This window comes from Dromaius novaehollandiae, chromosome 19 (genome assembly GCF_036370855.1).
Source record: "Dromaius novaehollandiae isolate bDroNov1 chromosome 19, bDroNov1.hap1, whole genome shotgun sequence".
Taxonomy (NCBI): Eukaryota; Metazoa; Chordata; class Aves; order Casuariiformes; family Dromaiidae; genus Dromaius; species Dromaius novaehollandiae.
In genome coordinates, this window is record NC_088116.1 from 2,697,501 (window position 1) to 2,717,620 (window position 20,120).

Below are 20,120 nucleotides of genomic sequence, written 5' to 3' on the forward strand. Positions count from 1 at the left end.
GGACACAGCAAATAGGATCCAGCACCCGCCCCCTCACCGTGACATTTCTAGGCATGGGCGCTTACCCGCTGAACAGCTTGCAAGCTAGGCATTGAAAACTAAGTATTTGTCTTATTAGGAAGCTCAAAACCAGGGCTCTCCAGCTGCTGAACAAATAGGAAGATTATTGCACACCTTGACAGTTTTGTGATGTGTCTGGATGTCATTGAAATAACACCTGCTGCTCAGTCATCGCCTCTGGCTTTTAAGAGCACCCTGAGCCCAAAAGCCACCTCAGCACCCGCTCCCAGCTGTCCCCAGAGCCCGTGCTGGCTGGTGCGGGTGGCCTCGTTGCAGCGGGGCTGGCGCGTCCCGCACGCTGCCTGGGTGCCGGCACCGCTCACGGAGGCGCTGGCTGAGCTGTGCTCCGCTGCCAGCCCCGGAGAAGCCTCGGCCGCCCCAGCCCTCGGCCGCGCATATCAAACTTGGACCATCGGTTTACAAAACGCTTTAATTAGGTTGTAGAAAACACAAAACAGAGACACTGTAGTTCCTGCGGTCGCAAGCATTGGCCATCTTATTATCCATACATATGCACACGTTATTTACGCAAGATAACCTCCATTTGAGATTGATCACAGCAGGCTCATAAATTCCCCTTACGGGGATTTAATTTCCAGCTTCTGACCTTTGGATACACAACCCCACAGAAACCCCCAAGTGAGGCAGCTCCGCCGGCCAGCTCTACACGTGCCGGCAGCTTTCACAAGTGTGTCATGGTGATGGGGAAGCCGGGACGGCTCAGAGTCATGTTCAACAGCAATAATTAAGTGTGCAGGATCAATGCTGGACTGAAAATTCACCGATATCTTCTAATTGCAGGAACAGCCCCAGCCGTGTCCTGTGTCATGCTCATCACCGGTCAGCAAACGTCCATGTGAGCAGCGAGTGCTGCTTCAGAAACCGGAGTGTGAGTGGGGAGATGGGGCTGGCGCTAAGGGTGAGCACCTTTTCCGTGTTTTAAGGCCATGTTAATTATGTAAATGACATTTAAATCCTCTTGACTCAGAACAAAGTCACACATTCCAGATATGCAGTCAATGAACAGAACTGCATGCTTCAAAAACCCTCACCAATCCCACAACTAAAAAACTGAAGATTGAATTCAAAGCTGGGTGAGCGGCCTGGGGGGCTGCTGGTCCCTGCTGGGCTGAAGGGGCCCCCAGCAGAACAACGCACCTGTGCTGAGCAGATTGCTAAATCAGGGCCAGGAATTGGAAAAGAAGAGTTGGAAATGGGTTGCCTTTGGGAGGAGGCAGAGGCCCCCGGAGCATGGGCGAGGAGGGCATTGGGGACGCTAAACGTCTGTCCCACACGCGGCATTCTGACGCTGTACGTTTTAATGGGAATTTATGTGCAACAAATGAACCCCCAGCAAGAGAGCCCGATGCAGCAGCAAGACCGCACTTCTTCTCCGGCCTTGGGAAGAAGGGTGCTAACGTGTCTCTGCGCACAGGCTGTTCTTGAGCTGTCTGAGGAGCAAGGCAGCCGCCGCACAGACCTTGCTCCGGGTGCTCCGGGGCAGCACAGAGCGACCGCAGCAGAGCAGGGCTGCCTGCTGCCTCCGAGCACAGCAGACGTCCAAGTAGGGGACCGCCCGCAGCGACACAGGGTCCGATTCCCGGAGCTGCACCCGCTGCGCCTTGGCCGAGCGAGGGGCCCGCGGTGGGGAGCCCCCCGGGCGGTTGGACCTGACGCCAGGGCCCAGCGCTAATTCTGCTCGGGTTCTTCAGGGCGGGTGATTTTTCCAAACAGCGAACGATAAAGCTCCGTCCTGGGGAAAAGAGGAAGGAGGAGGGGGAAAAGTTAGTTTTCAAGGTCAAATTGGAAGCAAGAGGCAGGCAGCAAAACCATCCGCTCCTTAAAATGAAAAGGCCTTGTATAATTAAAAATGCATTCAACAATCTTTATTAATAAATACAAGCAAAGGGGAGAACTTGCATAAGACCAATCACACGCAGTACGGAAATATGTAAATATTTCAGTGTGGATGGATACCATATCTCTAGAGAATGAGGTTTTCTATAAGTTTGCCCTTTACAGACAGGCTCTTCAACTAAGAAAACAAGATTGAATATTTTAATAGGATGTATGAGACTGCAGAGCCATAAGGAGGATTCAATCAGACAGCCTACGTGGGACTATAATTTAGTTTTCATACATTTTCTTGGACTTGACGGTACTTGAAAAACAATGAAAATGACCCAGCAACACGATTCCAATTAATATCATGTATGCAGCAATTCTGATAAGAGGAGCAAGTTTCTCTTAAAAAAAAATATCGGCTGGTGTTATTTATTTGTTTTTAATTTTAAAACCAGAGTAACCTGAGAAGAGAGATGGAGGAAAGGAGAAAGCATTTTTATAAATCATGCAATTCTGGAAGTCAAGGAAAAAGCGTTTGGGAGAGCATTATTTTCTATATACGCACTTTCCAATCAACCAGGGCCTTTAGCAGCCTATCGTAAGAAGACAGCACACAAAGACACAGAGCAGAATACTGTTTATACTGGGAAGGGACTTTTCCTTCAGAGTACGCTAACTTGCTGTTAGAAAAATAATCGAAATTATCTGTGGGCCTGTGTTTCAGCAGGTCGCCAGGGCCAGCACCCGCTGGAAAAGCCAGGCCAGGAAAACTGTCAGGATTTCTCTGGAGCAGGAGGAGAAAACAGGCTGTTTCCCACCACTTTAGCGTGAACGAAAGACGGATTCAAAGGATGAAATTCAGACCTGATGGAGATGCTACGATTTTGGCTACTATCTCAGTTAAGGTCACAACAGGTCTGAAGAGGGACCACTCCAGCTAGGGGCTGTTTTATGCCTTGCTTCTATAGAAATCAAAAGACAGCAACTGTTTTGAAAAATGTCTACCTTCTTCCGACACTTCCACTGGAGAAAGTTACCTGTCAACCTCTGCAATAGAAGGAACCTTCACGTTTTTAACAATACGAGCAAATAGGCCAGGCACTAACGTTGAATCAGTTGCTTCAGACATGCACCGAGCACGAAGCATCAGCTCTACCAGTGCAGGACCGCTAAACAAAAACATTCCCATTCACGGGGCTACATTTCTTAAATTAACTCATGAACTTATTAACCCATCAGCCGCTTCACCCTCAGAAAATGAACCTGCACTCGAAGACTGAAGGCGGCAATGTCCGTTCTGCGGTGAGACGCTGTGTCCCTGCCCAGCAAAGTGGGTGTTGCTGGGGCTATGCGTAAAGCTCAGCACAGCCCAGGCTAACTGGAGCTTCTGTTACCCCAAGAGCGTGCATGCACTTTACGGTGAGTTTAACACAAAAGCAAAACCCAAACAGAAGTGACAGCTGAAAAGCTGATGCTACCCTGGGCTACGGAGAGCAGGACAGTAGGGCCAGTGCTGTAAATGGCACCTGCACTGGGTGCCAAAAACACAGGGCTCAGGCACAAACAGCGGGGTGGCGGCGGCGGAGGGCACTGCCCGGGGGCTGCCCAGGCCCCCCGGGGTACCGGGCTGCAGCCAGAGACGGAGGGAAAAGAAGGCTGAAGTGGAGAGGTTCAGGATCTGTGAAGAAACTACAGGTGTTAAGTAATAAACAACAGGCAGAGGCTGGTGTTGGAGGAGGTCCAGCTTCCTCCAATGACAACACGCTGCAGTGACAGGTAGGAGAAACCACTGCTCTAAGCCTGCAAACTCAATGCTGCGTTGAGACCCCGAGGCGGCTTTGGCACGACCAGTCTCCGGCAGAGAGGGACACAGCAGCGCTGCATGCGTCCTGCTCTGTCTCGGTAGGACAGAAACACCAATGAGCCCATCAGAGAAGAAAACCCAAACTCTCCTGCCAGGGTGCAAACACCTCCCGGCTCCCCTGTGCTGCAAACAGCACTTTAGAAATCATTATCTTCACCGTGCAGGAAAAAAAAGGAGCAAGAGGAATGCCTTACCCAAGCCTACAGCATTTCCAGCCTTCCTGACTATTACCTGATAAATGTAACTCGCATTTGCTGCTTCAGCTGAGAAATCAGAGGGCAAATAGCGAGCTGCAGTAGTGACAAAAAGGACGGTGCGACTTTAAGACTCCATCAGTTGGTCGGAAGGAAAACGCAGAGCGATGCTATTTGGTCCGCCGGCAATCACAGCCCTCCAGCCTTGCTTTGCTGGCTCGACTCAGACCCCATCATTACGCTGAGCAAATGTTTCCCCTTGTGCTGCAATCGCCGTGCAATTCCCGGGCAGAGCGCGGCAGCTCCTGGCCGCAGCGGGGATCGCGCGTCGGGCGCAGGGAGGGAAATGCTGAAGCCGGTGTTTTGATAGAACATCATTTCACACTCAGGTGGGCAAAGCTGACAAACACTCGCCGTTTGCTCGTGTCAGAGAAAGCGGAAAGGCTGACGGCTTGGAGACTTCTAACAAAACGCCACTACACGCCTCATTTTAAATACCGAGGGTGACTAATCACATTGAGGAAAACAACCTAAGCAAGATAAATTATAATACCAAATGCACCCACTTTGCCGGTTTTCCAACCCACACAGGCTGTAGTGGGAGCCAGCCAAGGCCTCATTGAGTTGACAGCTACATGCACTGACTCCAGCCCGTTTGCTGTCGTGGCAGAGCAAAGCATGTCTGCAAAGGACGAACTCCTCCAGCCCAGCCAGCTGCGCTTGCTGCTCCTCTTTCTCGAGGTTGTTTCCATTTTCTCTTCCACCTTAGGGATGCTGCTGCTCTCCCAGCTCAGGGCTTGCAAGGAAGCCTCTAGCCTGTGCAGCTCCCACAGGTTTTTTAATACACACGCTGGGCACAGCCAGCAAAGACATCATTAACCGCACAAGCCCCATTCTCAGCTATTAAATAGCGCGCAGTTTGCACACCCAGCCTCCGCTCGCAGCCCTCCGTGTTTCGCTAGGGAACACCACGGTCTCCGCACGCCGCCTCTTCCCTCTGTGCTCTCACGCAGCCTTTGCACAGCAGACCTAAACACCATTTCACGTGAGCTCGTTCTCCTCTTCCAGACCCCGGTGCCAGTGAGCAACAGAAACTGTTTTTATTTTGCAAAGGCATTTTGCGGGGACTTGCTCCCAGTCGCCCTCTCCACGCACAGAGGGGCTCACGGGCAGAGACACGGTAAGGAGCAAGTGCCAATGCTGCGACTCGGCGCACTGGGCTCCCCCCTCCTCCACACCCCAGGGCTCTGCCCGGGCGCTACTGCAGTCCCCAGCGTGGAAGCAGAAAGCAGAGATCCCGCTGGCTAGACTGGGTCTGGATTCGCAACCCCTTCACTGGGATGAGATGGGAGGAAAGCAGCTGTTAATACAACACAAGGATCTTCAAGTGGCCAAAACCACCACCACGTCTTTGCTGCAGATCACTCCTGTTAGCGAGAAGCGCGGCCGCGCTCGGGCACGGCGGCGGGGGCCCACCTGAACACCCCTGGCCAGGAAGACGCGAGAGAAGGACGATGGCTCCTTGCAAGCGCTCTGTGTCTGCCTGGAATTTCAATTCCAGGGACTCTGCGGTTTCCTGAACACAAAACCACGCACACGCATGCATGCCCTGAGCGCTCTTCCCTGCCACCATGACTAGGTAAGACTATGCTATTTTAGGCCAAAATCTTTTTATTTTTTTTTTCTTAAGGAGAATGCAGTTCCTCTGCGCTGCATATCCCCTTCCCCTTTCATACCTTTACTTTTTCCTTCTCACAGTCCCAAATAACGTGCAGAAATTCAAATGCAATGGTGCATTCTGGGCAACCCTACAAAAACTAGCCAAAGACAGCAAGGGCTCCCACGTTCCCCCGGCGAGCGGGCGAGCGGGCACAGCCAAAAGTAACGTTTGTTTCTGTGCAGGCTGCCTTGGCCTTTTCCCACGGTGGAGAACTCGCTCGCCTCGCTCCCGGCCCACCGCAGCGTTCCCGCTGGAGTCGGGATTCCAGCGGGTCTGTCTGGAAACACGGGGAGCAACACGCTGCTCCGGGAACAGCTGCAGGTGCGCCAAGATGATACAGCGTGGGCAGACACTCTGGCAGAGTGTCGGGAGAAGGGAAACTGGGAAACTCCTTCCCCAACCCCAAAATGTAAGACACACTTAACCCTGCCAACCTCTCCCCCCTCAAAAACCCACCACCTTTCTTCCCCCCCCTCATCATCACCCAGGCTGCCTTTCTTCTACAGCATCTCCCCTCAGCAGGATTTAACCGTGCAGAGAGTAAAACTCATCAATCCTCCAGGTTTAACCTTGTCTCTGTTTCAATTCACTAGGGTAAGTGTGGATTTTAATACTTTCAGCCCCCTTAAGGCTATGCATAATGAACTTGGATTTTGGTTAAAAACATAAAATTTCTCCCCTCCACCCACATATATTAAATGTCAGACTTGAGCCACTGAGTTGAAACAACCCACCCCACCGCAAGCCTGCTCCCGCCACGCGACGGAAAGGTGACTTTAGCACAAATGGGTTCTGGTATTAGCAGCGAGCTGAGGAATAACCTATGCTGAGTAATTAACAGTACTTACACCTGAGGTAGAGTGTGGAAGGAGCAGGTCGATACAGGGGTCTTCCTTGAATTAAAATTTAACTTACCCTTTATTGCAACCTACAAAAGCAAGTAATGAGCACTAACATTTTTATTTCTTTTAAACTGTCATTTAGGCTGTAGAGGGGATAATTACCTATTTCCACTGTAGTAAGGTTTTATCACCCTTAGTGAGGCATTTTCTAATTTAATATTTTTACTATATTATCATAAAACCTGTTTCTGGAAAAAATGATCACGAACCACACAGCCATTTGCCATAAAACATGTGTGTGTAAGTACCTTGGCTTAATTATTTATGCATTTCTTCCGCGCTCGCTCCGAAGGCGGAAGGGAGCAGAGGTGCTGGGGACACCCGGCGGGCTCTGCCCGGGGGCACCGGCCCCCACCGGCCCCGGGGAGGTTTGTGCCGGCCCTTTCTTCCAGCGCATCAGCAGCTCGGGACCAGCGGCAGACGTGAGGAGGACACTGCTCTCAATGCCCCCCCCACAGCTAGAAGAACCCCGTCTTGGGGCTATTTTTACCACTGGGGCGCGGCGACGCTGGACTTTGGGAAGAGCAAGGAAGGGATGGGCACTGCGCCCGATTCACGCTGGAAGGGCAGTCGGGATGGCATCCCCGCGCGAGCCCCTGCCAGGCTGGTACCCGTGCCAGCCCACCGCCTCCCTGCTCCGCTGCCCGGCTCCTGCTGTCCAAAACAGTGCAATTTGTGCTAACGGCATCATTAAAAAAATTAATCGAATATGAAGCATCCCACATACTGCTACTACGCACGTTTTGTAGGCGAAATCTTTTCAACAGAGAGCAAGTAAACACAGAGTGCAGGAGTGCCCCGAGTGAATAGTAATAGCAAAAGCACATTTGATAAATATATAAACCATCAATATATAAATCATAAAAACTCTTAGCAGTTCCCCAGGAATCTACTCTCCCCATCTACATTAGCACTCTTCCACCAAATAAACAAAGGGGAAAACAAATACATATACACACACGAGAAGGGAGAACAGCTAACACTGTACTATTTTGTATAATTATAGTCATGTTATTTTTTTCAAAAATACAGTTCTGTATACTAGTATAAGAATAATGTTAAGGGGGAAATGCAGTTTCTAGCAGGGCTTTTTTCAGAGTGCTATTAATAGAGCAATACTGCATGAGTAACTACTGTGCTATGCTGTTATAAAAATACCCTCCAACAAATTGCTCTACCTTTTCCCATGTACCTTCTCCTTTCTCTCTTCTCCAGGCCAAAAAAAAAAAAAAAAAAGATAATTTAGAATAGGCCCCAAACAGTATGGAAATAACTACACCTACCCCATTCCTAGTGATGTCCTCCACTGGGAACAAGAATTTTTAATTCGCAAAAATTGGAGAAAGGTACATCATGAACACCCGTTAAGAAAGGAAGACGATGAAAGGGAAGCTGGCTGCGGAACAGATGGCTGGTAATTTTCTTGGAAAACTTTCTGTCTGCATCCTAAGAAATCTTTCCTCTGCCAGTGTGAAATTCAGATTACTGAGTCCCTAGTAAGCAGGTAACCAGGAAGATGAAACAAACTGGAGTCCTGCGTTTCTCAGTTTCTAGGGAAGGCTTTACCCTGGATCGGCACACGCAGGGTGGGATGTGACCCCGTGTTCACGCACCTTCCAGCACGCATTTCCCACACCAGTATTTTCGCAGCGACAAATCCACGCCAGGGCCGATGGCGCACAGCAAAACAAGCAGCAGCAACCACCAAAGCAGAATGAAAACAGCCACGTCTTCTCAAGCAAGGGCCTGAAATCCAGGGCAAAGCCTCTTCGGCGCGGCCCCGGCAGGAGCGGCCCCGCGAGGTGGCAGTGTGTCCCTCGCCTCCCGCCGCGGCCGCCGAGCGCACCGCACCGCACCGCGCCGCACCGCACCGCACCGCGCCGGCTGTAAATTACCGAGCCGGGCGGCTCTCGTCGCCAGGCCCAGCGCTCGAAGGAGATGCGGAGAGGTCTGCTTCAATTCCCTCCTCCTCGGGCAGGTCAGGATTGGGTCCTTCGAGTCTGTGCAAATGCTTTTAGTCCCACGGCTTTAAATTATGAGGGGTGACATGTGACCTCTGGTTTGTCTCAGGAGATCAGGCGCAAGATTTACACATATTTCAGAAAGCTGGTTCTTGCCCTAAACAAAGGGACTCGGCACATTTTGTGAGGACGGATCCAGAGCTGGGGTGGGAGGACGGCGGACATACGGAACGGCTGCTTCTCAAGGGACCCTCCGCTCCCCAAAACTGAACCAGACCTGGGGTTCAAATCTGCCATCACTGTCACCAATTCTGAACATTTCCCCCCTTGAATCAGAAGGCACTTCACGGCCATCCAGCTATTCACCAGCCTTCAGCACATGCCTACACTAACACGAGCAGTGAGGACACCTCTCTTGTCCCCATTTTGGTCTCAGCACCTTTCACATGTTCATATTTACAGCATAAACCACTAGATAAGCATCATCTTCACAAGCAAAATCGGTGGGACCGTAAAGGATGTGAAGAAGTGGCTGGAGAAGCAGCTAAACACAGGGATGTTGACAAAACTCCAGCGTGCTCCACTGGCATGCTTTCTGGCAGCTTTAATTCCCAATTTTCCCTATAAAACTCATAAAATGTTGCCTTCTCAGTCTCTGCTTTTAAATGGGTATTTGAGCAGAGCAGCCGCTGTACTGCTGTGCGTGCGCGCGCCCTGTGCACACATGCATGCACACGCGAGGAGGGGAACGTTCTTTGTGTACCTTAACATCCCATATTCCTAGGATGATTTCCCTCTTTCACAGCTTGACTGTTTTATAACAGATTTGATGCAGGAGAAGACAAATTGTCTCGCAAAGAAAGAACGACAAATCATCTCACAGCTCTCAACAGGTTATTTTTTTCCCCTTTAAAAAGGAAATTTCCATAACAGAAGCGCCTGTCTCCTTACCAGGGATGTCAAACATCCAATGTTGGGACGTGATGACTTCAGCCCATTGGCACGAGCCAGGGTCACACACACCACTTCACGACTGCCAGCTTCAAAGCATACGAAACCTCCTTCAAATACCAGCCTTCTACCAACGATGGTTAAAAGCCATGGGATACTTAACTGCATCTACAGGAATTGACTTCTAAGGTGTCTTGGTGAACGGCACTAGATTGACAATCCCAGAGCCCAAATTCCTCCATTAATCTAGTGTCATGGTGTTTTAATATCCTAAGCACAAAGTGAGCTAAGTTAAATGCTGGTATCTCACCAACTTTTTTATTATTATTTTTTATGTTAAACTCTTATGTCATAGAAGAAAATTAATCCTTTAATACCACGATTTCCTTCTGTGTACCCCCCTCTGCTTGCAGTATGACACACTGTGACAAAGCAACGGTGCTAAGTCCAAGAGCTAGAACGTTGATCGGGAAAATACTCAACGTCCTGGCTGAATCCGAGGGAAATGCTCTAATCCAAACCTCGCTGCCAGCTGGATAATCTGTGTCTTAATTCAGCTTCCCAGCAGGCACCGGTCTGCTTGTGCATGAACAGCCAACCCGCTCCAGGCACCAGGACAGCGGGCTGGATGCTCCTTTACCAAGCATGACCCGGGGCCCAAGGGACTGCTGGAATCGCTGGCTTAGTTTCTTGCACATGGCTATGGGGTTTTGGACAGTGGCTCTTGCCCTGAGTCCAGCTCAGCTGCCATGTGCGTGTGCACTCCCAAAGTCAAACACAAAACGTGCCAACGTAAATCGCAGTAGAGAGCAGCACCGTGACCCGGGGGAGTGTCGAGAGACTGCTTATATACATATTTCTGTATATACACTTACACAACACTGCCAGAGCACAGCGTGCTGGAAATACCTGGTCAGCGCTCAACCCCTTGCCAAAGAAAACCATATGTGGAGGAACTGTCCCCTGACCAAATCCCACAAGGCACGGGCAGTACCGAAGAGCAGAAAGGATGAGCCACACCATGCACACCTAGCTCCCTAGCTTGAAAGCCCAGCTTCCCAGTAGGGTGGTCCTACAAACTCCAGGAATATGACTATAAGGAAACTTCCCCTACAGGCAAACAAGTCATCTGGCTCAACTAATACCATCAGCTACCATCAACATTGCCCGAAGGAAGAGACTGGCTTGCTAACTGGTGACAAACACAAAATCGCAATGATTAGAGGTCTAAGAAGAGCAAAGGGAAACTCCCTCAGCTCCTGGAAAGGCTTCTCTACCTCAAGGTGTGCGGTGATATCACATGGTTTGACACTACCATTACGGCCATCTTCTTCCCTCTAATTTGGCTCGTAACTGAAGCAAGTCCTCATCCGAATGAAGACCACTCGCTGAGGTAGGTAACAACCTATCCAAAAGCGAAGACATTCTGCCTCACCTTCACCCAGTTATAAATCCCAGCTCTGAATTTCAGCTTGCACTTGTGAATACATCTCTTTTGTCCTGCCTGACTTTAGTGCAGAAAAGCCTCCTCCTGCCTCCCGTGTCTGCACTGGTTGCCATCTTTAATGATGATGTATGGGTGTCCTTTCCTGAGCGGGGCTGCGGGGAGGGGGTCAAACATGCGATATCGCCAGCATGTGTATCAACAGCAAATTATAAACCGTGTCAATCCAAGTTAATGCAACGCTGTAATCCTCTTTAACAAGAGATCAAATCAGTGCCATGAGTTATGTTCATTCTGTAATCTGATAAGAAATAGAGTGAGCCTCTAATAAAAGAGTAATGAGAGCCCTTAATGATGCTGTTAAAAGGTAGCGCCAGTTAAAATATTGCTGTTGTTCCAGCTGATTAGATCACTGTTGCATATTTGTGCAATCTTGTTTCACCTGTCAGAATAACCTGAGTCGTCGTGGGAGATAAAGGTGTTTGGACCAAACATCTGTGTCCTTAAGGAACGTCTCTCCTACAAGTTACCAGTCTTCCTGAGGTGAAAAAATGATTTCCCTCAAAGTTAGCAGTAATTTGGTATTATACCTTTTTTTAAAAAATGGTCTGCATTGAGTTTCTGTTCCACAAACACAGAGGTAGCCATTTGCCCATAACACATACAGTGCAGCTATCTGAAGACCTGTATATCAAAGCTGACAGAGAAACATAACAAAAACAAAAGCCACACATAGCTGTTCCTGGAAACACAGACTTCACCCAAAAGTACTTGCTAAAACTTGGCTGTTTATAAGATCCAGCCCTGTGGATATGGCAGCTCTGTGTGCAATGAAAACACGCTCACTTGTCTACGGATTTGCAGGCATTCAGCAGCAATCTATAGCCTCCGTTTATCTGTAAAGAAATAAACCTACCTACCACGGGAGCTTTCAGTGGCCGCACAGATGTTGGATCTCCTAAAAAGCTAAGGCTGTTTAGAGCTAGGCTAACAGAGAAAGACTGCACAGAAGATTGGGGTTCAGCTGTCGGCTCTGGCACAGACCTGCTGGGTCACCTCTGGCTGCTCAGGCTCTCGACTCCCATGGATTTCTGGGCTGAAACGCCTTTGGAAATATGGGCTCTCATTTCTCTGTTCCCTATATGTAAAATAGAGACGACTGGTGTCTTCCCAGCCCTGCACATGCTGGTGCTGTAGGCCGGTTCCATTAAAGACTACACTGTGCTCAGATACTGGAGCGATGGGATCAGCAAAGCACCTTCAGCCATATAGGTGAGAAAAGCGTATTTCAAGGGAAGTCCAAGAAGTGGACCACCGTCAAAGCAAGGTGAATTGTGACCTGAGAAAGATCAGTCCTGGATCTAATCCTGGATAATTCCTGCCTGAGACAGCTCCTCTCCTCTGGATAACCACCGCAGCGCAGTCATATTCCAACTCCTGTCTTCAGGTTCCTCGTCTCAGTGCAGGCCCATTTACATAGCAATGACCTTGGACTGATTAAAAAAAACTCGGCCCAAGAGTACTATAAATGTATTTAAGTCCATAAACATACACCCCAGGATAACCATAAAAATCACCTTCCACTGTATGTTTTAAAATACTACCAAAGAGGGGTTAAAATAGAGAAGAGCTGGAGGCCACCAGTGTCCCACACATTACAACATAATATATGTGAGCACGAGGTTAAACAGCCATGCCCATGCGTAGGGTGCATGAAAAACTGGCAAGTGGAAGATTAATTGCCTGCACAAATGCTATTATTCCAACCAGCAGCAAGAATAAGAAAGAATGTGGCAGTGATGTTGACAACAGCACTATTATATTTGTATGTTTCTTTTCTCAAATTCAGGCTGTAAAACAATCGTGGAGTCGCTGTTCATCCCCTTCTCCATCCAGCGCTCAGGCTGCTTCTCGCATGCATTCGCTCTTTGTCTCCCCAGCCAGCAGGAGCAGAGAGCGACAGACTTGACGTGCCAAACCCCCAATGCCCGGGCGTCCCCCAGCCGTGCCAACGCTGCACAGGGACCTGCCAGTGAGCGCCAGCCATTCTCACTCCTATGTCAAGGCTTCTCTGCACACCCAGAGTAGCGTAGCATGGCTTAAATGTACAGGGGACTCAGGCCCCAACTACTTACTTCTATCATTTATCGGAGGGATTTAGATGGCCTCATTCCTAGAGCACCTGACCAGCACACGCTGCTATTTACCTGCCTCGGCGCAGTGCCATCGTCCTCCCCGGGACACTGCAGCACAGGGAGCCCGCGGCAGAGGAAGTGAAGCAGTCCCAGACCACTGCCCGAAACGCAAGGCCCATTCTTCCTCCTACCTCTGAAATCATCGCTAGGCTGAATTAGCCACTTAAGTAAAACAGAAAACAGCTGGGCATTACACTGCTACCGAGATTTATGCTTTCAAAGCACTTAGAGCAAACAAAGCGAGAAGAGAGTCACTGACAACTCCCTTCTGCTTTTGCTCCTGTGGCAGAGAAGGGCTCGGGCAGTTTGTCACGGGCGAGGGCTCGGTGCGGTCAGGGAAGAGCCCAAATTCCTCCACCGCTCGTCCCCGCCTCTGCCCACCCCCATCTGCACATACACATACATATATATATATGCACATGTACTTACGAGCATTTTCCAGGTACCTACGTGCCACCGTTGCCACTGGCAGAATTCAAGGGGAAGGTTCTAACAATTCTGTTCCTACAACTCCTTTCTTTCTTTTCTTTTTTCTTTTCTCTTTCTTTTTTTAAACACAGCTCACTGCTGCTTTAAATTTTCTCACACTACAACACAGAGTACCCCACTGTTCAGAAGTGTATTTATTTTGGGGTCACGCAAAGCATATATTTGCATTTTCAATCTAGTAATTCTCACTTGCAAGCAATAACATTACCTTCTTCTGTCACAAGGGAAAGCTGTCATCATTACCGCTCCCCTCTAGACCCTTCTTTTTAATTTACCTGCAGTTTAACGCAGATGTTGCGTTCCTCCTGTCTTGTCCAGTACAGTTGCGTGTTGCTAGAGAGGTGCTGTGGCCCATGCCAAATGCAAGGGCATTTTAAACAGGCATGTGAAGTGACCCCTGGAGAGTGCCCACATTTTTCAAAAAAGTTACTGATTACAGTAGATACCTTCATTTTGGGGGAGTTGAACTAGAGCACTCCTAAAAGGCCTAACTTTCAGACACTGGCCGCTCCAGTATTTTAAATGTGTTTTATGTCTAGATATGAACACAAATGGGGTAAATCTGGGGCAGAAAGGAAGAAAGCTGAGCTAAATTACTCGCAGGTTCTCCATGTGCAAAGCAAGAACACCCACCAGCCTGGTCAAACATGCTAAGGGTGGCTGCAACGAGAAAGCAAGAATCGCTTCTGAATGCCCACATCGAACAGGAGAAGTAATGGGCCTAAATTACAGCAAGGGAAATATTAAGCTAGACATTAGGACTAAACAATGCCAAAGGACATCCTGTGTGGAGGCAGCTGCAGAGAGACTGCTCAAGGAAAACTGCAGTGCCTGCAATAGTAAAGGTAAGGCACGTCCTTCGTGTTACAGGTAACCAGCAGGCGTTCTGGCAGGTAACCAGCAGGCGTTCTGGCAAACAGTAAGGAAGGCTTAGCCTTGTATTTGTATATGTGTCTCTTGTCTTGCATTAAAGCTTTGCTATGTGTGTTAAAAAATAAAATACTACTACTAATAAGCCATTTTTATGGGCACTTGTCCACGGAAGATCTCAAAGCATTCCAGATTCTCTCTTTCACAGAGAAGGGGAATCAGAGCGACAGAAACACAGAGCAACTTGCTCAAGGTCATCCTGGAAGCTGCAGAACTAGAAACAGGACCTGCACCTCTTTATTCCTAGTGCACTGCCACATCCATGTCCAAGTTCTGCTTGAAAACCTGGCAGAATGGGATACAGCTGTCCACAGGATATGACCCTCAGGCACACTTGCTGGTGTGCAAACACGTCAACCGACAGTTTCATTCTAGAAGGTTAAACCAACACGAGGAGATAAGTGACTTAAATGCCATTAGCAAAAAGTATGGCGGGCCTCCAAAGTGACTAATAAACTTAATGGAAGAAATAAGTTCCCGCAGTCAGACAATAAGCAGCAGCAGCTGCCGCCACATTGCTGCCACCAAAGAATCTGTAAAACATGCAAGCGATGTAATAACCCGCTCTAAGCGGAGAAACCCCCCAGGAGACATTTTCAGCAAAGCAAATGTCAAACACTCTATCCCTACCGCAATGGTAACTATGTCGACACAGCATAACATACAGAGGGTCCTATTAGCTGTAACAGGCTCTGAGGGTCAGCCAGACCCATTGCAGTGTATGGTGGAGTCAAGGTACCCCCCGAGAAGTATGGGGAAAAAGAGTTATGAAGATGGCAGCCAGACAAAGAGCATCTGGGGCCCAAGAAGGCTATTGTGCAGAACTACGCCACTCTCTCAGCTGTTTCAGTGCACTTCACATTTGCATCAACTTGCTGAAGGATTTTGGCTTACAGAATGCATTTTCTATGCAACTTTTGGAACACAGGTGACTGCGGCAGGCTGAGAAGGAGAAGGCAATGTCACCTCTGGGGAGAGCAAACATAGTATGTTAATTCCTGCATTCTTAGGATCAGTATCACTGGTGTTTTTTTTTTTTTTTAAACCTTCCTCTCCTTTAGACACACGACATGAATTGCCTTTCATTTAGATAGAGCAGGAGACTGTATGCCTGTGTAATCCATAGGACAGTGCAGTATGTATTATATGCAAAAAATGACAGACACCCTCATCTCATTTAAAGTTCTCAAAGCACACGTCATAACCAGCCAACCGGGCATAATATTAAGACAGAAAAATACTAGAGTCATGTATACTATTATGCATATGGTATGACCTGGTTCTTCTTATGCATAAACAGCCACCTGCTAACTACCCTCAAACAAAAAGATGTGGGGAATGAGCAGCACAGCCCAGAAGGATTTCTATAGGATGATATGACTGCAAGAGGAATGTATGTCTATCCCATCCCATGTCTTAATTGGGACGATCCAAAACAGCAAAGACCCCAATTCCATAAAGGTAAGGAGATCCTCTCCTACTGGGAAGTACAAATAGCTGCTAGGTCAGATCCTGCATTGTAGAAACAAAATGCACATGATTATCCAAATAGTCAAGAATGCATGTCTAACCTCACAGTGCCAAAGATATTTATGTCTCCCTTCTCCTGTGATCCAGGTAAGGGGCTGGAAGAACCGACCACTTTGTATGACTGGGGGAGTAACTCTCACCCTACATTTCCAGCACATTTCCTTCTGTGGCAAGAGGACCTACACTATATTCAGAAATTAGAACAATTTTCCCATTGAAGAAAAAAAAAAAAAAAAAGAAAAGAGTATTCCTATGATGAAACAGCACAGGTCATATTATGGATGCAAAATGCCTTAGTCCCAGCTTACCCAGAAACCTGTGCAATATTCCAAAAGGCAACAGCCTAAGAACAGCAGGCATTTGGTTGGAATTTTCCAAAGAGATGAACGATCTCTCTCTCTCTTTTGTAAATCACGTACAGGTTCACAACCCGGGGAAAGATGTTTCTCAAGCCTTCTACATCCATTCATTGGAAAAAATTATACCACCTCCTTCCCACAAAAGGCCATCTTTTGGAGATTTAATTCAGGAATGTAACGCACAAGAAATATGGGTGTATACATGGAATAACTATCTAGCAACTATGCATATGGCTGCATTGATATTTCCTTATTAATTAACAGGTTAAGGCATTATTGTCTAAGAAAATTCTTCATTAATAAAAATAAATACAAGCAATGTTTAGGTCTTGAGTGAATCTTGACTTAACTGTTCCAGTTATTAGCTTAACTAAGAAAATGCATACTAAATAGAATTTTAAACAGTTGAAATTTCTGATAAAAAAACAAATTGTTTATAATTTTGGATTATACCAGAACACACTAAACTTAGTAGTCTGTTTCCAGAATCATTCCATAAAACCAGAAGATTTCAAAACCAAAGGAATTTTAAGGCAGGAATCAAAATGTACATATCAAGATTTATGAAAACTTCTCGTTTGGTGTCACAGTAATTACAGAGTGAAAGCTCAGCTAGACTGCCTGGACAGATGTGACCAAGACACCCAGGCTATGATGCCAGTGACAAATGGTTAACTGATAAGAAGAAATGGAGAGGGCGACAGACTGAAGAACAGGTCAATATCATGCTGTCATGAAGCCATTTGAGAAACATAATTAATCTATTACTCACCTGGCATCATCATTCATTGTACAGTGGTCAATAGGTGCCATGAAGCTCACCAGCTTGCTATGGACATGATACCTGAATAATGCAGGAAATAAGCAGGCAGCACATTAGTAACTATTAATGAAAAGGAAATGTTGCTGCTCAAATAGAAATGTAACAGCATCTGAAATGCAAAGCACTGGCTTTCCTGGTGGCTGGTATCTAATGACTCACTAGTTGCAGTTGGCAGTTCCTCCTCTCTTCCCTTCTCCTCCTCCTTTCTTATAACATGGATAGCAATCAGACGATATGATACGAATAGCTGACTAACAATTATCACAGCCAGAAAGAGGGCATACAGCATCCATGAACTGCGTGTATGTAAACATAACCCCAGACAGACAGCCCTGAGAAGTCAGGGACAGACAGTCCCTTCAGCTGGTGTCTCAGTCACCTTCTGGACCTCGTGCCCAAAGAGCCCACTGCAGGCAGCAGAAGGCTTGGAGCACCAGAGGCCTCCTCACAGCATCTGCCTCCTGCCACTCTTTCTGCTTGTTTTGTGGGATCTAGGGGCCCTAAAGAATATTAAAATCCCATGCCCATAGTTGGAAAGTTGTACCCTGAAAAACTTACAAATGGAGCATGTCAAACCAGGCAAAGAGGGGGACAGGACTAAGACCTGTGCCAAGAAGAGAAGTGGTATGTCTAAGGTCACGCAAGCTGTACTTCACCTCCAGGTATGGGATCCCCCCTCTTGCTTTCCACACTGGGCTAGGAACTTAAGAGTGGCTTTTTGCAGCATATATTCTAGGACCTGACATATACCATTTAAAAGGGTACTGAAAAAACTCGGAATGAGAACCTGGCTTTAAACCTTGTGTCGAAGGGTGCAAGATCCCAACCAATGGCTTTCGGTGTATACTACCATGCTGGCTGTCCGTCTGAAATGTTTTATCCAAATTGCTGCTACTTTCAGAGTGTTACAAGTAGCAGGCAAATAGGATTCATAAGCATTTGCCCAGAATCACTCTGCCATCTCTATAGTCCCTTTTGTTTGCTTCTGCAGGAACTTTCCCTGGAGGGGATTCTTAGCTCACAAGAATATTTCAGGCTGGCTCTCCAGGCCCAGCACACACTCACCCTTACGCAAGGGCCCCTCTGCACAGTCAAGGCTTTGTCACCCATAATGTAAGCAACTGCCCCAATCTAAGGTTGTAAGGATCCAGCCGGGGAACAGATACAGCACCTCACAGCTAGCACTGCACCAAACAACGCGTCTACAGGCTGAACTGTGAAAATGAGGTCACTTACAATATACTAACAACTGATGCATTCATACAGATCAAAGTTTGTACAGGGACAATCTGCAAAGTGGTAAGGGCACTCACCTATTTCCATGAATTCTCAGAGACTACTTGTTTGGCCAGAACTAACTAGTCTCATGTTTTTTAAATCAGGACTTTAAATACTTCATATCTGCTGGACTGGGATGTTGAATTTCATTCATAGAAAGAAATCCCATGCTGCAGCAGCACAGTACAAGAAATTAGTAATAAAAAACCCTGTGTACACACATCACCCCTCTGCATCTACCTCAAGCAAAGGCATGTCCTAGTGAGGGAGAGCAGAGGTCGGGGCACCCGGGTTCCTGAGCTCTGCTGTGCAGTTTTTGGAAAAGCTCACTTCCTCTTTTGGACCCTCAATTTACCCATCTACAAAGGGGATGAGTCCTCACCTCACTGCAAGGCCCATCGCTTTTGAAACCGCTTGGAGATCCTCAGACACTACAATGAACTAGTACCTTTCATGCAAAGATGCCATAATATTAGAGATATTAAAAAGGAAGAATTAGGGAAACAGATGAAACAGTATTTGATACCTTGCTTTCCAGGACCTCGAAGAGCTTTACAAAAAAACACTAAGCACTGCAGCCCTCATTTTAGAGAGAAGGAAGAAAAAAAACAGAGAAGTGAGCCACAGGACTATTCTGGAAAGATGCTGGAGCTTAACTGCATGTTGATCCAAAACACAGCCACTGACACGTTTCTCTTTTACTGGTATTTTCCCTGAGGGGTCAGTGGAACTTTTATTTAGAGAAGACAAAAAGGTACCCGAGATGTAAGAGGCAAGTGACACGGGGAGATAGCGGACCTCTCAGGGCTGCTGGCGCGCACAGATTGCGCGCAGTGAGAGACTGCCCCATTATTCCTCGAGGTTTACGAGTCTGACTCAGTTGTGTGATGTTGTCAGTAGTTTTGACTGGATCATGAATATATCCAATTATGTGTGATGCTGACAGAAAAGAATATTGATAGTCAATAATTATAGGCTTTTCAGGCCAACAAAGTAGCGCTTCCCTCTTTTAATAAATTATCTTATGACATCTATCTTAAAAATTGCTATGCCAGGCCTGACCCAGACTGACTCCACTGACTTTCTATCAGATGCCATCTAAACTCACGATTTATAGTTTACTCACAAAAGGATGGTTAATGTTGCGGATTTTTCAGGAAGCGGAGCAGCTTTTCAGCGCGCCTCCCTGCCACAAACACCTCCTCTGCTACAAATCATGCAGTCACGCTAAACTCAGGGAGACTAATGTATCTGCTCTGCAAAGGGGAAAAAAACCCATCCTCTCCACACTGCTCCTCTTTCCACACTGCAGCCTGGATGACTCTTCCAACAAAAATACAATGGGAGAGATCGGCCCAAATTAGTGACCCAGGAGGCAGAACTTGAAATGCAGTGAAGCTAAATAAAGCTGTAATGGCATTTATAAAAATATTTAGACATCAAATCCCAGTCAGTGGGTAATAGATACCCACCTCACTCGAGTATTTCTGTAGTGTTCCCTAGAGCTGCTATCCACATTTTAGTCAGGTAAGCATATACTGCACAAGAGACGTTTATGGGCTTTCACCGCAAGTT

The 20,120-nt window shown here is 47.5% G+C and overlaps 1 protein-coding gene across 1 annotated transcript in view; it reads right to left on the reverse strand.

Annotated features, from left to right (window-relative positions):
- Window positions 1–472: 472 nt before the first annotated feature.
- AATF (apoptosis antagonizing transcription factor) overlaps window positions 473–20,120 on the reverse strand; it is a 56,792-nt gene continuing 37,144 nt past the window's right edge. Inside the window, exons 11-12 of the mRNA XM_064523116.1 lie at window positions 17,217–17,288; window positions 473–1,813 (exon numbers count right to left, since the gene is read on the reverse strand). Coding sequence (XP_064379186.1) covers window positions 1,750–1,813; window positions 17,217–17,288 — 136 coding nt within the window. The 3' untranslated portion in view covers window positions 473–1,749. The remainder of the gene's footprint in view (window positions 1,814–17,216; window positions 17,289–20,120) is intronic.